The sequence below is a fragment of the Lepidochelys kempii genome, chromosome 8 (assembly GCF_965140285.1).
Source record: "Lepidochelys kempii isolate rLepKem1 chromosome 8, rLepKem1.hap1, whole genome shotgun sequence".
Classification (NCBI taxonomy): domain Eukaryota; kingdom Metazoa; phylum Chordata; order Testudines; family Cheloniidae; genus Lepidochelys; species Lepidochelys kempii.
Window position 1 is genome coordinate 7,326,230 of NC_136387.1, and position 19,440 is coordinate 7,345,669.

General features: G+C 48.8%; 2 protein-coding genes across 6 annotated transcripts in view; one reads left to right on the plus strand and one right to left on the minus strand.

The window, feature by feature from the left end:
- CSF1R (colony stimulating factor 1 receptor) overlaps window positions 1–19,440 on the plus strand; it is a 46,751-nt gene continuing 27,311 nt past the window's right edge. For 2 of the 5 annotated variants that reach the window (XM_073355345.2, XM_073355346.2), the window contains exons 1-2: window positions 1–91; window positions 19,079–19,333. In XM_073355345.2, coding sequence (XP_073211446.1) covers window positions 7–91; window positions 19,079–19,333 — 340 coding nt within the window. In that variant the 5' untranslated portion in view covers window positions 1–6. Of the gene's footprint in view, window positions 92–13,413; window positions 13,653–19,078; window positions 19,334–19,440 lie in introns of all 5 variants that reach the window. The other 3 variants (XM_073355349.2, XM_073355347.2, XM_073355351.2) reach the window with 3 other exon arrangements.
- HMGXB3 (HMG-box containing 3) overlaps window positions 9,085–19,440 on the minus strand; it is a 64,103-nt gene continuing 53,747 nt past the window's right edge. The window contains exon 22 of the transcript XR_012160199.2: window positions 9,085–10,432. The gene's annotated coding sequence lies outside the window, so the exon portion shown is untranslated. The remainder of the gene's footprint in view (window positions 10,433–19,440) is intronic.

The window sequence follows — 19,440 nt, forward strand, 5'->3', positions numbered from 1 at the left end:
GCGAGCATGCAGTGTCTCGCTGCCTTGTGTCAGAGTGAGACACCCACTCGGATAAGGGCAGACAGCGCTGACCAGGTGAGCCTACCCCAAGGTAAGAGGTCCAGCTGGGCAGCCTCAGTAACACCAAGCAGGGAAAACCCTTTTCAAAGAAAGGAGTCTGCTCATTTTAATTCCCCCCCAGCCAATGGATACAATGGTGGCGGGTCCATGGGCAAAGTACACCTACCCCTTACAGTTGCCAGAAGAAATTCCCTGGCCAATCCCTGCCAGGGGTTAAGGTTCACACCCTCTCTCTCTCTCTGCTTCTGAAATCCCCACCTGGATCCGTCAGACTTCTGGGGGTGACAAATGTTTTAACGCATCTGTTGCCATCAATTTTGTAGCCATAATTTGTCCTGAAGGGAACCAATTCCTCTAAGGTTTTTATTTTATATTGTTACTATTTTTGTTTGTTTTTAATGTTGGGGGATGGGTCCAAACTGAACCCCTTTTCCAAGGACCCCAAAGGGTGGAGTCTCCAAACCCCCAAAAGGGAACCCAGTGCTGCAGTTTGGGCCCATCGCTGGTATATTTTTTTAACTCCTATTTTAATCTGCAGTCATTACAAAGTTATCTGCTCCCATATATGCACATTCCTCCTGCCAGTCACGACTTCTGTGCATCCAGGGGGTCTATTGCTACACGACAGTGTCTCTCTCCATATTTAAGATGCTTCCTCAGACTGACATGTTTGACTTTTTAATGTTTGTCATTTTCAGTTGGGATGGTTTTATGTAAGGAGAATCGTGTTTAGTGTTTTGCGTCACAGTGTAAAGTCTAGAGCACAGTGGACTTTACTTGGAACTAAATTGCCTCTATTCACCCCTCTGGTGACCAGCAGCTCCTTGGTGGACTCGGAGCAGTGAGATGGGAGCTAGACATGCAATGGCAATGAGCAGTCAGTAGAAAAGTGGCCAAAACTGGTGTTAAAGACCCACCTAACTTAGGATTGCCAACTCTCTGGGAGGTACAGCACCAACAGGCAGGAAGTATCCAGTGTCAGATGGAGATCCTGGGGAACACTGTGTTATGTCAGTACACTATACTGAACTAAGATGGGGAGGGATATCTCATAGCTGTATCCTTTTGGGAGAGTTTTGCCACATCCCAAGCACCAGGGAGGGCGGGGATCTCTTCCTTGTTCCACTGCACAGAGGTTAGAGAAAGAACTAGAGTAACATGTTGTTAGTCTGTCTCCTCCTTCCAAGCAACGCAGGGTTGTTCCCCACAGGATTTCTGCTCCAGCTGAGTTTTAACTTGACCCTCGCCATTACCTAGGGAGGTGGTGGAATCTCCATCCTTAGAGGTTTTTAAGGCCTGGCTTGACAAAGCCCTGGCTGGGATGATTTAGTTGGTGTTGGTCCTGCTTTGAGCAGGGGGTTGGACTAGATGACCTCCTGAGGTCTCTTCCAACCCTGATATTCTATGATTGTTGAAGGCCTCCTAGCAAGCCAGGTGGCAGTCCCAGAACAGGTGGGGAACTAAAAGTGACTGGCCACCTGACCCCGCTCTTCCCCCATAAAGGGAGGGGGAATTTAAAGAGACAGAGCCTCCCTTCTCACCCTCCCGTCTTCCCCCACATCAATTGATGCCAATCCCAGCGTTGCCAGTTTTTGCAAAGGGGTTAAAATATTGGCACAGGCTCACACAACCGCCACACACACATGCAGGGTACCAGGGAAATGCTCTCCTTTCCCCACTTTAGGTTTAAGACAATGCTAAGAGAGTGGCTGGCTCCTGACCCTGCCCTAGAGCGCTGGTGACCCTAAGTATGACACAGTGGTTTATTTCAGAGTAACAGCCGTGTTAGTCTGTATTCGCAAAAAGAAAAGGAGTACTTGTGGCACCTTAGAGACTAACCAATTTATTTGAGCATAAGCTTTCGTGCTGTAGCTCACGAAAGCTCATGCTCAAATAAATTGGTTAGTCTCTAAGGTGCCACAAGTACTCCTTTTCTTTCGTGCAGTGTTTCTATTCAGACAGCAAAACAGCCGCTGACCTGCAGCTTTTACATCACATTGCTGCAGATGGCAACTCTGCTCCATGGCCCATGGGACCAAGCTCCTGCAGCTTCTAGATTTCCAGACCTGTAGGGACACTTGCTTAAGTCAAGCCTATCAGAAACCTGAGCTGCATCAGACAGGTCACTGACACAAGCCTAACACAGCATGTCTCAGTGACATGGCAGCAGCGGGGGACGTAACACATTGGGAAGAGGGGAGAACCATTAATGAAATCCTCCCCAGTGAGATCAAACTGCAGTGAAATGAGCCACCCATCCCCGTGGCATGTCTCCTGGGCTCCTCCTCCCCTCACTTTCAAGCCTCATTATAGGCTCAGCAGCTTCCTTCCTACGAGCAGTCATTTCAGACCTGGCGCATCTCTAGTTCCTCTAACCTTCGTTTCAACCTTCTGCGTTTCTGAAGGTATTCAATGGACAGGAGCCAAAGTTTAAAGCGCCAGGTCAGAACTGGAGCGGGACATCTGACACAGACTCTCAAGTGGCAGTGACAGAACGGAAGGGAAGACCCTGCAGGGAAGGGACTGTGGATTAGGAAGCAGGTCATATTGAGTCATGGTGGCCTGATGCAGAGTTCAATGAAAGAGAATCAGATCTTTCGCTTGGAGCCACTCAGCAATGCCATTTCTAAAGGCGAAGTGATATTGATGCCGGTACTCTGTGCACACGCAACCTTGCAGTCGCAATCACTTCCACACCTTATAGATAGGGAATGTCAGGGAGGGACCTGCCTGCCAAGCAGATTATCAGCCTCACCCCATTTGTTTCTATCTATGGTACTTATCTGACTCTCATTCCTGAGGTATCTGTGCGCTTCACAGTCCTTGGTGTATTTGTCCTCACAGCACCCCTGTGGGCCAGGGCAGTGCTTCTATAGCCACTGTACAGAAGGGAACTGATGCCCAGAGAGGCTAAGTGACTTGTCCAAGGTCACACAAGGAGTCTGTGAGAGAGCAGGGAAATGCGCCCAGGACTCCCAAGTCAGCACCCTCTCCACTGGACCAGTTAAATGGAGTTCCCAGTTTCCCGTGAAAGGGCAAACCCTGATCTCTAGTGTAAATCTGGAGTGCCCGAGCGTAGCCATGGAGTTGTTCTAGATTTGCTCCCGGGTTACTCTGAGAAGAGCTTGGCCAGATGTGTGATTCGTTCCCTCTAGACTGAAGGGATGCATGAAATTGAGGAGCCAAGCAGTGGGAGGGCATATGACACAGGGGACTGGTATGTCTCGCCTCCCCCCTCCTCCGCCCCCCGTTTGCTGTTTCCCCCTTTATAGACTGCACTACCAATTCCAAAGCACTAGTGAGTTTGCCCACTGATTTCTATCTCTCTCAGCTCACCCCCGCACGGTACAATATGGATAATCTGTTGGGATTGCACCTTTTTAAAGCACGTTATTTAGGCCTGTGTGGAATCTCTAAACAGAAACAGCGCCTGTATTTGCATTTTTCCTATTAACCTATCCTAAGCCATCATGGGGGCAAGACACGGAACAGCCTTCAAACTACGGTACCAAAGAGTTAATGTTATCCTAGGTTTACAAATGTATTTGTAGGGCTCGTATTAAGTTACATTTATACCTATGAGATATTTTTATGCTGTAAACTTTATATACATGTTTTTAAGGAAAGATTTTAAAATTAAAGGTATTTCTTCTTTTTCAACCGTTTTCTTGCTGGTTCCTGATTTGTTTGCCTTTTGGGGAGGTTTTGGCTGTGTTTCCTCCCATAATCTCCTGTCTGGTTGTGTTTGTGTTTTGGTGGGAATGAAGATTAGCTGTGGGGAGGCTAAGGGAGAGGAATGTTGTTATGCTCTGTAGAACTCCCCAGGCTTAGGCAAAGCTAAGCCAGCAATTGTGGATGTGGATCGCCCTGCTCGAGCCCTTCGATTACTGAGCACACGGGGCGTCGGTGTCCTGAATGGAGGCAGGTGAGTGGAGGGATGCTATTCAGCAGCATTTCAGGCAGATGTGCAAATAGCTGAGCTCTAATGATTCCCAGGGAGGGCCCATGAGCCCCTCTTGAAGACTCCACCTCCCTCCTTTTCCCCTCCTGCAAAAGCCCTGTGTCACAGAGGGCTTCCCACTGGTGGAGGCAGCCTGGATGCTGCTTTCCCAGCACAGTACAGCTATGCCAGAGAAGTGGGGTGGTCCCCTTTCCCCACCCCATCCACGGCTGGGCACGTTGTCTCTACAGCACACCCAATCCTGGTCGGAAAGTGAGCAAGGCACCTAGCACGGGGCTAGGGATGAGCCAGGAGCTGGTGTACGAATGCCCCCGAACCTAATGCATCGCTGGCTGCAGAGACAGACCCATACTCTGGGCGTTCAGGCCCTGCCGTCATCAACCTGGGCCTGAAGCTGTGCTGGCCTCTCAGGTCCTGGAGGGCAGTCACAGCTTCTCTCTCCAAGTCAGACGAGGAACACCGGAATTGGCAAGGTCCATGTAGCCCAGGTGCTTCGGAGGTAAGAACCCAACAGTAGCAGATGCAGGGTAACCTGTCCTTGCCCTTAATGTCTCATCCTAATCCCAAGCAACTGGAGCTTGGCTTAAACCCTGATCCAGAAGGTGTAGTAGCTCAGAGAGGCCAGGCCCAGCGCACGCTCTGGAAGTGCAGGATTGAGAGTGGGGAAGGCGATAGCTGGGGTGGAGGGCCTAGCCTTGGTGCCTGAGAGAGAAGTCCCATGTGGTTTGGTTGGGTAGATCTCTCTCCCACCCCCCTGGTTCTCCTCCCACCTGGGTTTACCCACCCTCCTCTCCTTCCCCACCATAATGTGCAGAAATTAGGTAATGTCCCTTTAAGCAGTTTGAGAGCTCTCCAGAAGAAGCAGGGTGGAGAAGGTCTTCCAGGAGGTCTCCTAAACTATTTAAAGGGACATTACCCAATTCCTTTATACTAAACCCCCTCACTCCGGGCTCCCTGCCTCCTTCCTTCCCACCCCGGCTTTCCCTCTCTGCCTCTGGGGGTTTCTACCATCCCCTAGAACCACAGAGAACAGTAGAACGCAGTCAGGCTACTTCCCAGGGTAATGAACCTTGCCTGTTTAGCCTGACCCAGTGTGGCCAAGGCCGCAGACATAGACTACAGCAGGAGACAGTGAAGTCGCCTGCCCTCGGCCATTGGGACCGGCCGGCCCTGTGCGCCTGTCTTTGACACGCAGTGTTAGTTGCGGAACGTGAGGCTGATGGTTTTCTGAGTAGCTCGGGGTGGTTCTCCCAAGGAAAAGACAGATGGGCTTGCTCTGATTCATGTGGCAAGGCTGAGCTGTCACAGGCAGGCTGGCACCTTTTGTCCCTCAATTGAGTCAGCCAGAGCTGACTCAGCAAGGGAGAAAAAAATCCCCTTCTCAGTGAAGACTGCAGCAAGGTCCTGAATCCCTTGGGGAGTAGACAGCTGGAACACAGGGTGGGGGAATGTAGCTAGCTGTTACTGTGGGAGCCAGTTCCCACCCCCCTCCTTGGCCATTCCCTCCCAGTTTCCTCTCTGGATTTTAGACCTTTTGCATGAACACACGCACTAAAGAGAAGCTGCTAGTGTTCTAGGGAACATCTTAATGCCCAGGGAAGAAGCACCAGTCATCAGGGGAGCAAGGTGAGGTGCTTGTTAGGCTAACGCTTCACCTGACCATGAAGTGAGAAGGAATTGGCTTCTTCTGTTTCCTCCTCCATGCTGTGGCAGTAGCAATGAAGCACGGTGGGGTGGTACTGGGACTTGGCTCATGCCCCGTTCCAAATGTGAACCATGGACTGATGTCTTCCTTCGTCTGCAGAGGAACTGAACCAATCACTCTAATGGGATGTTGACTCTGAAGCCTAATTATGTGATTGTCAGTATTGTTCATTACTCGTTTCTGATTATTTTAGCAGAAGCTTATTCTGGTATCATGGGCATAGTAAGGAACTGTCCCCCCAGCACCCTTCTCCCATCATTCCCTGTCTACATTCTATGCAAAATGCCTATTACTATTTACTCAGGATAAGGCAGATGCAAACTATTTGCATGTTCCTGTGGGTTATTTGATCATTAATTAGACACCTGAGGTTACTAGCTTGCAAATTAAGTATCCCACAGATCTGCAGTTTTTAATAGGTCTGCACTGTAAGTGTGAGACTTCTTGTCAGTGATATGAAAATGGTGCTAATGTAATCCAGCTGTGTGATAACACTATCATGCTCTTCACTAGGATGTCCTTGGGCCTGGTGCCATCCCATCAGCCTTCATGGCCAGAGCCGAAACAGTGACCCACTGACAGGATTGCTCATGGGCTAGCAGGGGCATTGTGGGAGTGTTCTTGTGATTATCTAGAGATACCTTCTGGAGGATGCATGCAGTGGTACCAGAGAACTCTGAAGGGAGCTCCCCACACAGCCCACCCTGTGCTGGAGGAAAGGTCTCCATCAGGTGGCTCCTTTGTGAGAAGGACAGAGTTTAATTTGTGCCAGGGCTGAGCCCTGCCACCTCTAGGCTTGGCAGTTCATAGCCCCAGCGCCTCTCGGCTTGCCACATCAGTTACGAATGTAAAAAAATTGCTTAAGCCCTGGCACCTAATTGCTTGAGCCTTGGCACCTCTTTCATGACAAACTAAGCACTGGAGAGGGAGGAGTATAAAGGGAGGAGACAATAGAAGTAGCGGCCAGTGTAAAATCCGAGCTGTTTTCTAGTTCTCTCAATGGCCTGGCTGCGAGAAAGCCTCATCTGTAACGCCTCTGCCTTAACGATCACATTTAGAAGGAAGGGCAAGTAGCGGTAACAGGCTCAGACTGATTCGCCTCTTAATCTGAGCATGAATCGGACAGGGACTGGACAACGGGAACAGCTGAAAGTCGTTCATGCACAGATGGTGAAAGGATCTGACCTGGCTGTATGTCGTCTTGGATGCAAACCGTTAAACCCCTAAATGCAAAGATTTTGTTTTAGCCACTAAATTCCCATTGGCTACTGCCACGCATGACCCCTGCATGATTCCAGACCCAGTGGTCCATCCTGATGGAGACACCAACACTGAATGCTGCTCACTTGGTAGAAGACCCTCCTTGATGTCCTCTCAAAAGATTTGTCCTGGGCCCGGCCCCAAGGTCACCTCCAACTAGGAAGGGTCACAGCTTTTGAGAGTTTGCTGGATGTTTGCACTAACTGCAGTTCACCCAGTCAGCACAGTTACAAAATTTTCCTTGGAATTAGGTCACATTTTACTTACCAGGCTCAGGATTAACATGAATTCTGCCACTGCTGTGAACTAAATTGTGTCTCGTTAGTCCTAGTTACTCATTTCTTACCTAGATTTAGTCACGTTTGCCTGGGTCTGCTGTGTGATATCGTGCATCTAGTGTACACGGTGCAAATCCTCTGTCACTGCTTATCTCTGCTTCATCTCCTCCGAAGTGCCTGGAACGCCAGCTTTTCAAAGACCGTCGCTGACACTGTTGCAGCAGAGCGTTTATCCTAAGTCTTGTGTGAGTGACCTGATTTGATCTCCCTGCTCTCTCCATTGTAAAACTATGTAGCAAGATTTCATGCTTTCCTCTGACTCCAGTAATTTAGCCCTAAAATTAGCAGGCGTGCAGTCTCCTTGGTCGCAGTGCAACTAGCAATAGTGCACATGCTTGCCCTCCTTTGGGAGTACGCTGACTGAGGAGCATCCCTCATAGAGGACAGCTTTTCTTTTTAAACCTTATTTGCTGTAGCCAACTTCAGTTCTCAGTGGAGAGCAGTTCTCCCGGCTACATGTCAGCCCTTGGCCATGTGGTTTCCAGTGAGAGAAAGGCATATGTTCTCCAGACACTGACACTCTGAAGTGGTGCAGCTACACCAGTGCCATCTGCATTTCCTGGACCATGGCCTACCTGTGCTCTTTGGTGAGAAGGAGCTGGAGGATGACAATGGCCTGGCCTCCCAATTGTGGCTTATGGAAATACCCTTCCAGCAATCTGTGGCTGAATGGAGCAGGAGGACAGAGTTCATTCTGCCTCTGGGATGTGGATTAGGCAGTTTTGCCAGCACACACAACGTACCCTTTCAAATGTTCTGCTGCCCCTGGGGTCTGTGGGCGGCTCTGAAGCTCTGGTTTCCCCTTGTGGGAATGCAGCATTGGTTCCTTTGGGTTTACATTTACTTTTGCGTTCTTTGCCCCTCTGGTACGTTCAGCCCCTGGAAGAGTGACCCTTATGCTCGCCTTCCCAATTCATCAGTTCCGAAGATAACCGCACTGACCCACTGGTGGGGATGAGATCAACGGCTGCCTTTCTAGTTGGGGCTTGATTTGCAGAGGTGCTGAGCACCAATAACTCCATTTCAAATCAGTGAGAGCTGCAGGTGCTCAGCACCTCTGGAAATCAGACCCTGGGTCTCCCACATCCCTGGAGGGGGACAACTGTTCTCTCAGCATAGGGAGTGGACTTTGAACTTTTGCTCAATGGGATGTGTGGGGAAAGTTGTCCTCTTCCTGCAGCCCCGGAATGCCCAGCTCAGGCAGTTCTGATGGCAGCAGAGGGGGCTATCTCTGGAGCACTGCTCGTGATGTAGTTGGATGTGGTAAATGTGCCTAGAAAGAAATCCAGCAAAGTACCAGTTCTGTTTCCTCTTTTCTCTGTGGTCCAGTACATCTGCTCCGAGCTATTTGCAAAGGGCTGCTCTGTTCATGGACGCTACTACACGGAAGGAACCTCTGCACAGATGGACACTCACGGATTTTGAACACTGCTCAGGAACATACTAGAATCTGGAGAGGGCCCCTTTAAGAAAACCAGCTCTCACTAGCAGCTGCGTGTGGGGCCCACAACCCAGGCTGATGTTCCACAATTTACTGAGGAAAACCAAAGGGGGCTGTTTGCTTTTCCCAGATGGAATTACAGCCCCTTATGCACAGACAGCCCTATGGGAAGCCAAAAGAAAACAGAGGCCTTCTGTTGTTATTCACAACACTGAACATGGTCTAATGGCATTGGCCGGGGGAGGCTTTAGAACCGTGGCTCAGGAGCCAAATTAGCGATCAACATTACCCAAAAGAGCCACCGACGTGTGAACTCACTGTTTCCTTTACTATTTTTATATGTAGCTATATTATTCTTGCAGCAGAGTGACTGACTGAGTGTTCTACAATTGATTAACAACATCGTAAAAGCATCCTGGTTGGTTAACAGCTGAGATTGACTAATAATTAAACGACAGTGTTTAAACATCACGTGCTGCAAAGAGCCGCAGGAGACACGTTAAAGAGCCACTTGCAGCTCTCGAGCCACAGTCTGAGTATCACTGCTCTATCTGTTGAATTGGTTCCCAGGAACACTGAGCAAGGTTTGGTAGCCTCAGTAAAATTGCTTTTTATGTGGAAGACCTGGTATGTGATGAGTTGTCACCCTCACGTTGTGGACTGTCTATCCATAGTGTCTGAGCACGTCCCGTGGTGACCTTGTCTCTCTTCTCTCCTTAACCTGGTAGCCTTATATGATCATGTTATGCTTCCTAGTGATAGCAGGGGGATTTTACTGGCGATGCTCCAGGAGCCCTCATTACATCTTTCTGCCGCACCAGGATCAGTTAGGGTGCCGTGCTTTTGCCCTCTGGCTCTTTGATGTCAGTTACCTGGGTAGCAATGCCTGGCATCTGGTGAAATGGGCTCCAGCGGAACAGGCTCAGTGCCAGCCTGAAATGAGGCTGTGGTACTGAGTATGATGTGTTTAGGTGCTGGGATGCTAACATTGCTACTGGAGATGGAGCAGTATCGGCCATCGCATCTTAGGAGAAACAACCACCAGCAATAGCCCCCATGGGCCAGAGGTTTGCTGCAGCCATCAGCTTCCCTTGAAGCCTTCCTAAAAGTGACTCTGGCACTTACTTATTGTAAGAACTTCAGCATCTCTTTCCCCAGCGTGCCAGTGACCCGTGACCAAAGTCGCCAGAAGGGAAGAACCCGGGGTCTTCAGTTGCGAAAGCACAGGCCCTACTATGGAAGCTGAGTCTACACTAGCTTTTCCTCCTCCCTCCCAAATTTGATCTGGTGGTAACATGATAGGAATTTTTTCAGAGTTAAGGGCTAGGCGAGGAATAAGGCTATTAGCCGTCCGCATTTAGCAGCCTGTTGTAGTCGCTGGGACCAGCCAGTGGGGGTGATAGGATCATACACTAATCTAGACTATCACAGCTCAGGTATCCCAGGTCCACCAGCATTCCAGTCCCATCAGCAGTGCTGTGCTTTGTTATCCGGGGTTTTCAGTGGTTGGTTTGCTGGCATTTTGCACATTCTGCTATGGGCCTGTCCAGAGGGAAGAAGTAATGGATGAGCTGCTTGAGAGCTTGTTCCTGTCCCTGTAATGAGCTGGGCTGGTTTAGCACTTGTTCGTTCTGGTGAGTCAGTTCCCTCTGAGTTGGCATTTGTTCCTGGAAAAAAGGAAGAGGAGAGATAAACAGGCTTTAGAAATCCCCTCTGGCCCGAAAGACAGAGAAAGAGAATTAGCCCAAACGTCTCCTGCACTTTTGAGCAGCCAGTGTGCATCATCTCCTCACCTGCAAACGCCCAGCTCTGGGACGTGACCCTCATTTGAGACAGACTCCCCCTCCTCTGCCCTGCACTGCAGATTTTAGTGGCAATTCTTCTTTCCTTGGCTAAGCCAGGAAAAACTACTGAAAGGAAACATTTTCCTTCCAAAAGCTGTCTTTTCTTTAACCCCCCGCCCCCAGACTTTCCTCACATCCTCAAGGGCTAGCCAGTGTTAATTAAATTCTGATCCAAATCCTGGACCCCCTGATCCACAGAGAGGCATTACATCTATGCTACTGCATGGCATTTCTGTGGCAGCACTTTCCAGGGCCCTTTTTACAAATTCTGATTAGTGCCAAACCACGTTCATGCCATTTCTCTTTTCCCTTCCCTTCCCCGCCCCCCGCTGTTTCTTCCTGCCAGACAGAAGAGTGAAGGGAGCAGATAAATCATCACATTGGTTCTTGAGCTTGATTAATTCAAGCCCTCACTTAGCTATGGACAAGGTCAAATCAGCCTCAGTTTGGCTTTATGCTTTGGCATTTGCATGCAGGATATTTCCTGCTGTGTTCATTTTAACACACTTAGATGTTAGCTTTAATTTGGTGTCAGGTTTCTTTCCTGGCTTTGAACTTGATTTGGCTGGAAAGGCTAGTGTTCTGTAAGAAGAGGACTGCTTTCCAAAATAGGTCATTAGCTACGAGCTCGGCCAATAAATAATAACAGTACGTAATCAATAATGCATAGGCTGCACACCTCCTTGAGAAAGGACTCTTTGAAGTCTCCCACTTGCATAAACAGGTCATTTGGTGGCAACAGATTCAATTGGACCAGCAAAGCCTGCACTGACAAGCCCAGTTTGGTAATGATAAAAGATATTGGACACTCTGTGGTGACCGGTGTGCAACAAGTCTCAGTTGTGTGCTCAGTGGACAAGTTCCCACATCATAAACAACCATCGAAGTGAGCATTTATTGACTCCCTCTGAGGCAGCCTCAGCAAAGAGCATGAGCCACGTCGCCTGTCATTCACAGGGCTGATTCCCTATGGGCAGCTTATTCCATAGGTACCTGTGTGTTCTACCTCACCAGCACATGTGGAATCCCCATTGCTGCTTGTGGGCGTCAGATGCATGTATGGAGGAAACAATGAATCACTAATGGCTGAGCTCATGTCTAGTGCTTCTTCCGTCCCCCACCCATCCTCTGGCCTGACCAGAGAGGGCGAGCTGCAATCACACAACTGGAGATGGTGCCTGGCTGAGACATCTAATTACACCCATTTGCCAGATACTGGCAGCTGAAGGAGTTATTTGGAAGGATACCATGGTACAGGTCACAAAGAATATTCCCGACCTCACTTTCCATAAAGCCGCTCTGAGCCATGCCTTTGAAAAGGGTGTGCATTATGGCAAGAAGGCAGACGTATCGTTTTGCAATGTGAGTGTCACCTCAGAGCATAAGACTATATGGAAAAACCAAAATCCTTTCTTAAGCTCCTTCCATAGAGGAAAAAAATACGGTCAGAGCAGAAGTGGGGCTGGAGCACCACAAAGTTTATGGTAAATTGTCTCCCCTGCTAGGTGGAGCAAGGTACCAAATAACTGACAGGAGTTTTACAAGCCTGCCTTTCCATGCATTTGAGGTCAGGGGGGTTGGAACAATTTTTATGCGGGGGGTGCTGTGAACCATTGAACCAAACTGTAAATCCTGGATATAATGGAAACCACTTCAAGTCAGGGGGTGCTGCAGCACCCCCCAGATCCCTAGTTCCAGCACCTGTGTTTGAGGTCTCCTGGCATTTTGCAGAAACACTGGCACAAGGATTTCTTTGAGCATGTACAAGTTGCAAAGCGCTAAAGAAAAAGGCAGCAAAGGCAGCTGGTGCTATCTGCAGAATACACCATGGGCCATGCATCGGGCCACATCCTCAGAGGGTGGAAATTGGCATGGCCCCGTTGACTTCACTGGCGCGATATTGATTTACACCAACTGAGTCCCTGGCCCACTGACTGCATGTAGCCCCATAAAGCTGTTTCACTCCAAAGTTCAGCACAGAACTGCTGCTTTAGCATATACAGCCCTTGGCTCTTGTTTACAACGGTTTCGGCAGGGTGAGAAGTGGCCACAACTTCACTAATGCTTACGGATAATGCTCACTGAACTGTCCTACTGTTGATGCTAGTGGGGAGGCCTAACCTTGGGTGCTTCTCCTTACATTTAATATGTACATATATAAAACAAACAAGGCTCCTCCCATGCATGGGTTGCCTGTTGCCCATATGGAATAATGGCCTCAGGTACAACCTGGCTTCTACAGTCTGAATCCTGAGGATCTTGCCTTTGTTCAGTCCTTTCGTGGACATCACTCCCTCTGATTTCACTGGGAAGCCACAGATGAAGGCCCTCAGGGTTTGACACTATGCGCCAGCTCTCCACGGCTGTACCCCAGTGTGCTCCCTGGCTTCACACAACCTGCATTTGGTGCCAAATTTGCCCTGACAATCCCTTTGAAATGATTTCTGGATTAATTTCTGCCATGGTGGGAATGTAGTTGAATTCTCAACAGCCCGGCCCCCAGCCCTGCAGCTTACTGTCGGGCCATTGCAGTGCATTGGCCTGTCCCTGCAGCTTACGCTAGTGCGTGTTTCACGTCAAGAACGTTTTCCGTAAATCTCCACTTCACGATCCAGCTTTTAGGACTGTAAATAATTGACCCATCACAAACCCAGGAGGAGACAGGGGTGGGAGGAGGCTAACCCAGGCCTGCGCTGAAAGGTGGGGTTTGGAAAGGTTCTGAGCAGAGCGGTGTGCAGTGGTGTCCTCTGCCACTGGTGACACTGTGTAACTCTTTTTTTAAAAAATAAACAAACAAAAAATAGGGATTTCCTAACTTGTGGTCAGTTCAGAAAGAAAAGGAGAAGTTTATCCCAGAGAGAGACGGCAGCAGAGAACAGTTGAAGACGACTCAGCAGCGCTTTCCATTCCAGCCTTCTCCGTTCTACTCGGGAGGATCCGCTGAGCTGAAGCACTTGTTCCTTCACCTGAAGAGGCACCTTCAGTCCAAGGGAGATGGACCCTGCCGTCCTGGTGCTTCTGGCAGCAGCTGGCATCTGGCATGGTAGGTCTGACAGCACCAACTCCACTGAGCCAATGTGAGCCCGCGGCAGCTGGAAAGCGGTGGCATGTAGGATGTGTCTAGAGAGAGACTTGCATGTTGGGGAGACTCTTTCTGCATGACCCATAGGTGACTCTGCAGAACAGGAGGGATCCCAAGCTCCCTGGTCAGTGTTTGCTCCACCCTTTCTCCAGCAAACTCCCATTAAAGTCACTGGGCCGGATTTTTAAAGGTGTTTAGGACCCTACAGATGCAGATAGACGCCAACTGGGGTTTGCAAAAGCACTCGAGTGCCTAACGGCTTCAGGAACACCTTTAAAAATCTGGCCCTTAGCGCTCTGCCTGGGTCAGGATGGAACGGAAGTTCAGCAAGGTGCTCCGGGTTTGGCCCAAAGAGCATGCAGCCCCGAATCCAAAAGGGAGCGCAGCACTCATGATCCCATCCCCAGCAAACCAAGGGGGGCTGGGATGAAGCGTTACAGCCCCTCATTCAGCAGACTGTTGCAGGGGGCAACTGCTGCAATGGTGGGAGAGTTAAAAGGCGGCCCCTCCGACACAGCCGGAATAGGCAAGGTGTGGTTTGCCTTGCAGACTCATTATGGCTCATTTATAGCACTGGGCACAAGAGAATGATGCTGCACTAAGAGCAACATGCCAACATTATCAGGGATTTACAAGACAATCTGAGGCTCCTAGGGCCAGATTTATAAAGGTATTTAGGTGCCTAAAGATGCAGAGAGGCACCAAGTGGAGTTTACAAATCAAGTTCTGCAACTAACTCCCATTGACTTTTGTTCTGTCTGTACTGCGCCTCTGATGGGGGTCCTGGTCCCTGACAAGGGATCCGAGACGCTCTGAGAATCCAGATAATAAATAACAATGGGAGTTAGGCACCTAACATACTGAGGCAGTTTTGTAAAATCCTCTAGGTGCCCATCTGCCTGTGTCAGTCCAGTCCCTTGTGTCCCAGCTGTTAGAGCAAAGGGCTAGGAACCAATAGAGCCCCAGGACAGATCTCCGCTAAGCTGTGGGCTCATTCTATTCGTAACGCCTGCACCATTGTTTTGAACATATAAGGCACTGTAGACGTGCTAAGTGTTATTGGATGGGCGTGGACAAGCCCTGGTGGTTTTTTTTTCTCTTGGGAAGGCAGGATCCCCAGTGAAAATCATGGGCTGCATCTGAGGGGCACTTATTCTCAACTCAGTCCCCCTCCACTCAAGAGCATGAGCATGCTCAAGAGCTCCACTCAAGAGCATGCTATGAATAGCCAGCGCTGGTTCCTGCAGGTGGCCTGTAAACTCGGCAGTGGCTAGGGTATTGGGGCGCTGTATCAGATTGTGTTTGAGGGTTGCAGCCCTTTGGTGATGCTGGTGGTGCATATAGATTAGATGCTTTTGTGCCTTATGACCCAGTGTTTCCACCTCTAGCTGTCTAGTGCCACGTTTCTTGCTCCATTATAATCTATTCCCACAGCAGCAACGTCTTCTCCGATCTTTTTTTTATGTCATCTCTTCTCCTTCTCTTTTCTGTCTTGCACCAAGTGGGATCCAGTCAAAGGCTTGTCTAGGAATACTGGAATTTTTTTATATCCCTACAACATGCCTAAGCCACTTCAGCCTGCTTTCTCCAATCATTGTGAAGGGCTAGGCCAAGGGTATTGTTAAGCCTTTCAATGGAATGGGATGGGAGAGAAATACAGCAAAGTCTGTGCTGTCTGTTCTGATTTGGATGCTATGCCCGTTCCCTGTCATTGTCTCTCTTCAGTCCTCCAAGAGAAGCATGCAGGATTCTCCCGCCCATTTGCAAAATAAAATATGGAAAGGGGACCCCTCTGGAAACTGAGTGTTTTCTGGTTTTGCATTTCAAGCAATGGTGACATTGTGGGAGAGGTTCCCTCCCCAGTCCCTCTCCCCTGCAACCGAACTCTAACCCTAACCTTTAAGGAACTGTGCAGTTCCTCCATGAAACTGAGCATCTGGGACTGTCCCAGGAAGACAGGAATGGCTGGGAACCCTGGGTAGGATGGGAACTTGGGATAATGTGAACTAGGCAGTTACTGGGGAGACACAAGGTTTCCTGGAGCCTAGAGAACTCTGTCAGGATCTCCACTGGAAACATAGACACGTTTACAATGAAGATCCACATTCAGTGGGTCCATCTCATTAGGCATTGCTGGGTATTTCCCTACAGAGTTCCCCCATGAAGCCTTTGATAGCTGAGTTTTATCACAGTTATTCAGAAATCCCACAGCACCAAGAATCTTGAAGCATCCCTAGGTTTGCATGAACCAGCATTATCCCTGCATAAGTCTCCAGTGGGTTGTATTTTGCTTTGTCTGAATTTGATTAATCTGTTTCTTGACTCCTTAGTTGTTTCTTTTGGCATTGCTGTGTTTCCTCCTGCTAGGTCACAGTACAGTTGCTGGGTCCCAGATATGCTATATTTCTTTAATAACTTTGGGCCCAGTTCCCAAACATGGCATCCCTGCCCCCAGATCAAATAGGCTGGGCAAATCCCACATCAGATGCCCCACTTGCATGCAGCGACTGGTTGTTTGCGTATCCCAGGGTGGAATCTGGACACCCTTTTAAGGCACCTGTGTTTGAAGGTTGGGCTCTGAGGGCTGACCCCTTCAAAGGAGTTAGGCTTCTAACTTCTGTTGATTTCAGTGGATGTTAGGAAACTAAATAGAAGTTAGAAGCCTAACTCCATTTGAACATTCAGCCCCTGAGTGTTTGACACCTTGCATGCTGGGACAAGTCTGCCAAGGGACTATACCATTTTCAAGGGGGTCCTAACAAAGGCATGGAGTGTCACTTCACTGGACATCCCCACAGGGCAGTGAGGGATGCAATGTGGGCTACGCTCCGGTAGGGACATAGATGTAAGGTTATTCCTGATTCTGGAGGCAACTGGAGCTGCCTGGCTATTAGAATATTATGGACTAGACAGCTGGGATGTGTGTGAGAGAGAGAGATTGGGCACTGAAGGATGCTGCAGTTGACTCTGGTTAGTTAGTGCCTCAGGAATTGCTTCTAATGCAGGACACTGAGCCATGAGGCCCCATGCCCTTTCAATTTCCAACATCTGATTTAAGTCCTGCTGACTCTGTGTGAGCCTGGGGGACGTCGCTGGGCCTCCATGCACTCTCAGGCTGGAACCTCACCGGATACTAGCATCTGCCTCTGAGCTTAGAGTCCCTGGGAAAATAAGTTTAAAGAACAACAAGCTCTGGCCCAATGAAGGGGCCTGGCTAATTGTTGTGGCTGGGATGGTCAAGGGGGATGGGCTTCATCCTGCAACTGGAGGTCATTGTTACACAACCATGGTGTGATGAAGCCAATGGCCAGCAGTTACCGACAACAATGAGGAAGTTGGTGGGTGACGCTCTCCAGCTTTGTGTGAGATTGCATTCTGGTCAGCAGGAGAACAGAACCCTGAGCCAGAGCTCCTGCCACGTTACGGGGGGGGGGCTGATTTACTGTCCTAATGCATCTCACCAGCAACTCCACTCACACTCGGGTACTGGCCCTGGTGCATGCTTTATCTGCTTTAATCAAAGCTAGTTCAGGTATGTCTACAGGTGCTGTGATCACACCTCCCGACTGCAGTGTAGACATATCCTTAATACTAATGGCCAATGCTAAGTTTACCAAGCAAACCAGTTAGCAAAACAGTGACAGCAAGGCACACTGATGGCTGGACAAGAAACCAACATACAAGCAGATCCACTCCCATCCCCTCATACAGAGCTCTAGCATAGAAGGGAGCAGGAAACTGTAGATACATGGAAAATATGGTTTCAAAGGGATTGTGGGATATTCTCTGCTTGGGGACTAAATGGGTTTTTTCCTGTTTCTATAAGAAGTCAAAAAACAGCAAAAAAAAGTTCAAGAGGAATAAATGTCAAATATTCCATATGTCGTCCTTTCCAATTGCTCATACACAGCTCTGTTGGAGTCTGCTCGTTGAGTTCCTGTTGAGTTAGGCCACGTCTACACTAGGAGCACTTTTCCAGTATAGGAAGGGGTTTTTTTAACTTGAGTGTATGTTCCTTTAAGATCTGGGGAAGAGGTTAGTGTTCAGAAAAGCAGAAGTGGGAGAACAGCCAGCTCTTGGAAGGGGCTGGCTGTGTATTGGGGGGGGGAAGCCAACCCCCTCAGAGCACAGATAGCCATTTGCAATGTGTTTCCTGTCCCCTGAAAGAAAACCTGTCATGAGGGTGTTATTGCAGCTTTTTCCCCATAAGGCACTGATTCATTTTTCACTTCCCCCCTCTCCTTAAATATAGGCAGTGACTAAAAGAACTCGCTGACAAGACAAAATAAATGTGTTTCTCTATGACAGTGAGGACTGAAGGAGGTTCCAGGTTCCCCTTTACTCAAACAGATGAAGGAGTTAGTTCCACAATGCCTCTTAAAGGCAAATATGGCAACTCAAATTCAGGCCTGAAGTGTGACCCACTGTAAAATGGTGATCATTAGGCTAGGAGATCATGTGGCCCAGTGCATAGCTACAGGTCTGTGAGTTAGGAGGACTGGGTTCCACCCCTGGCCTGGCCAATTACTCGCTGTTTGACCTTGGCTAAGTCATTTAAATGCTCCGTGCCTCAGTTTCCCCATCTGTAAAATGGGAATAATAATGCTTCCCTTTATACAATTCTGTGAGTACTAAGGATGAAATGCTATCAGATCTGGGTAGTTATCTGGCCTCTATCACCACAGTATTTGAGTACTTATACAAGTACCATGTATTATTTTGTAATTTTCAAAATCCACGACTCAGCCACCAAGAAATTAGTTTCCCCAAAACAGTTTTTGAAACAAAATCAGTGCTTTGAGCTCTTTCAGTTGCTCTGCACAAAATAGTTTGGCACATTTCTTTCCTGTTCTGTTCTGATGTTAGCACTAATGTAGTACACAGAGAGAAGTAAACAAAAGAAAATGGCATTGATTGCTGCTGGATTAAAAATGCAGGAGTAGGAGTATGTCCCAGCACAATTTACACAATGTGCTTACAGCTCCACAGTGAAATTTACGGCCAAATAAATGCTGATCAATAGGAAAAAAACAACTTCTAAGAAAGTAAAACAAAGCAACCCTGGAGCCTGGATTAATCAGTGCAAAACAGTGGATTTTGCCACCTAAGGCTCTGAATGTTCTGACAGCAAATACCCCTCCTAGCCTAAAATTCATTCCATCAGAGAAGTAATTAAAATAAAAAGCCCAGCCAACCATATCAGCCTAGAATCTGGGCTATGAGTATGAAATGAACCAAAAGTCCAATTCTGGCCAGCCACCCCAGTCTTTATGGCAACTGTTCCTTGTGCCCTTGCCAAGATATTCCATGCGAGGTGAGATGAGATCCCACCAGTTTATCTGTAAGGCACGCTGGTTGTTCACCTATCCTCTCTTTCTTGTTTGCAGGCTCGGCATCTCCGACAATCGACCCTAATGTCACCGCCATGATTGTGAACAAAGGAGACCCCGTAACCTGGCGCTGCTCTGGGGATTTCAGCGTGGAATGGGTCGGCACCAGACGGAATATGATCGTGGACTCGAGGGGTACTAACAGCACTCTCACTATTACCAGTGCCACGTACAGGGACACCGGCACCTATCAGTGCGCTTATACCCACGGCGGAGACGTGGAGCGAGCGTCCGTCCATCTCTTTGTGAGAGGTAGCTAATGCCGTTCCTTCGCTTACTGTCACACTCATTTAAGGGTTGTCTACACAGGATAGTTTTACCTGTTACCCTGATACAATTGTAGCCATACCAATACCAAT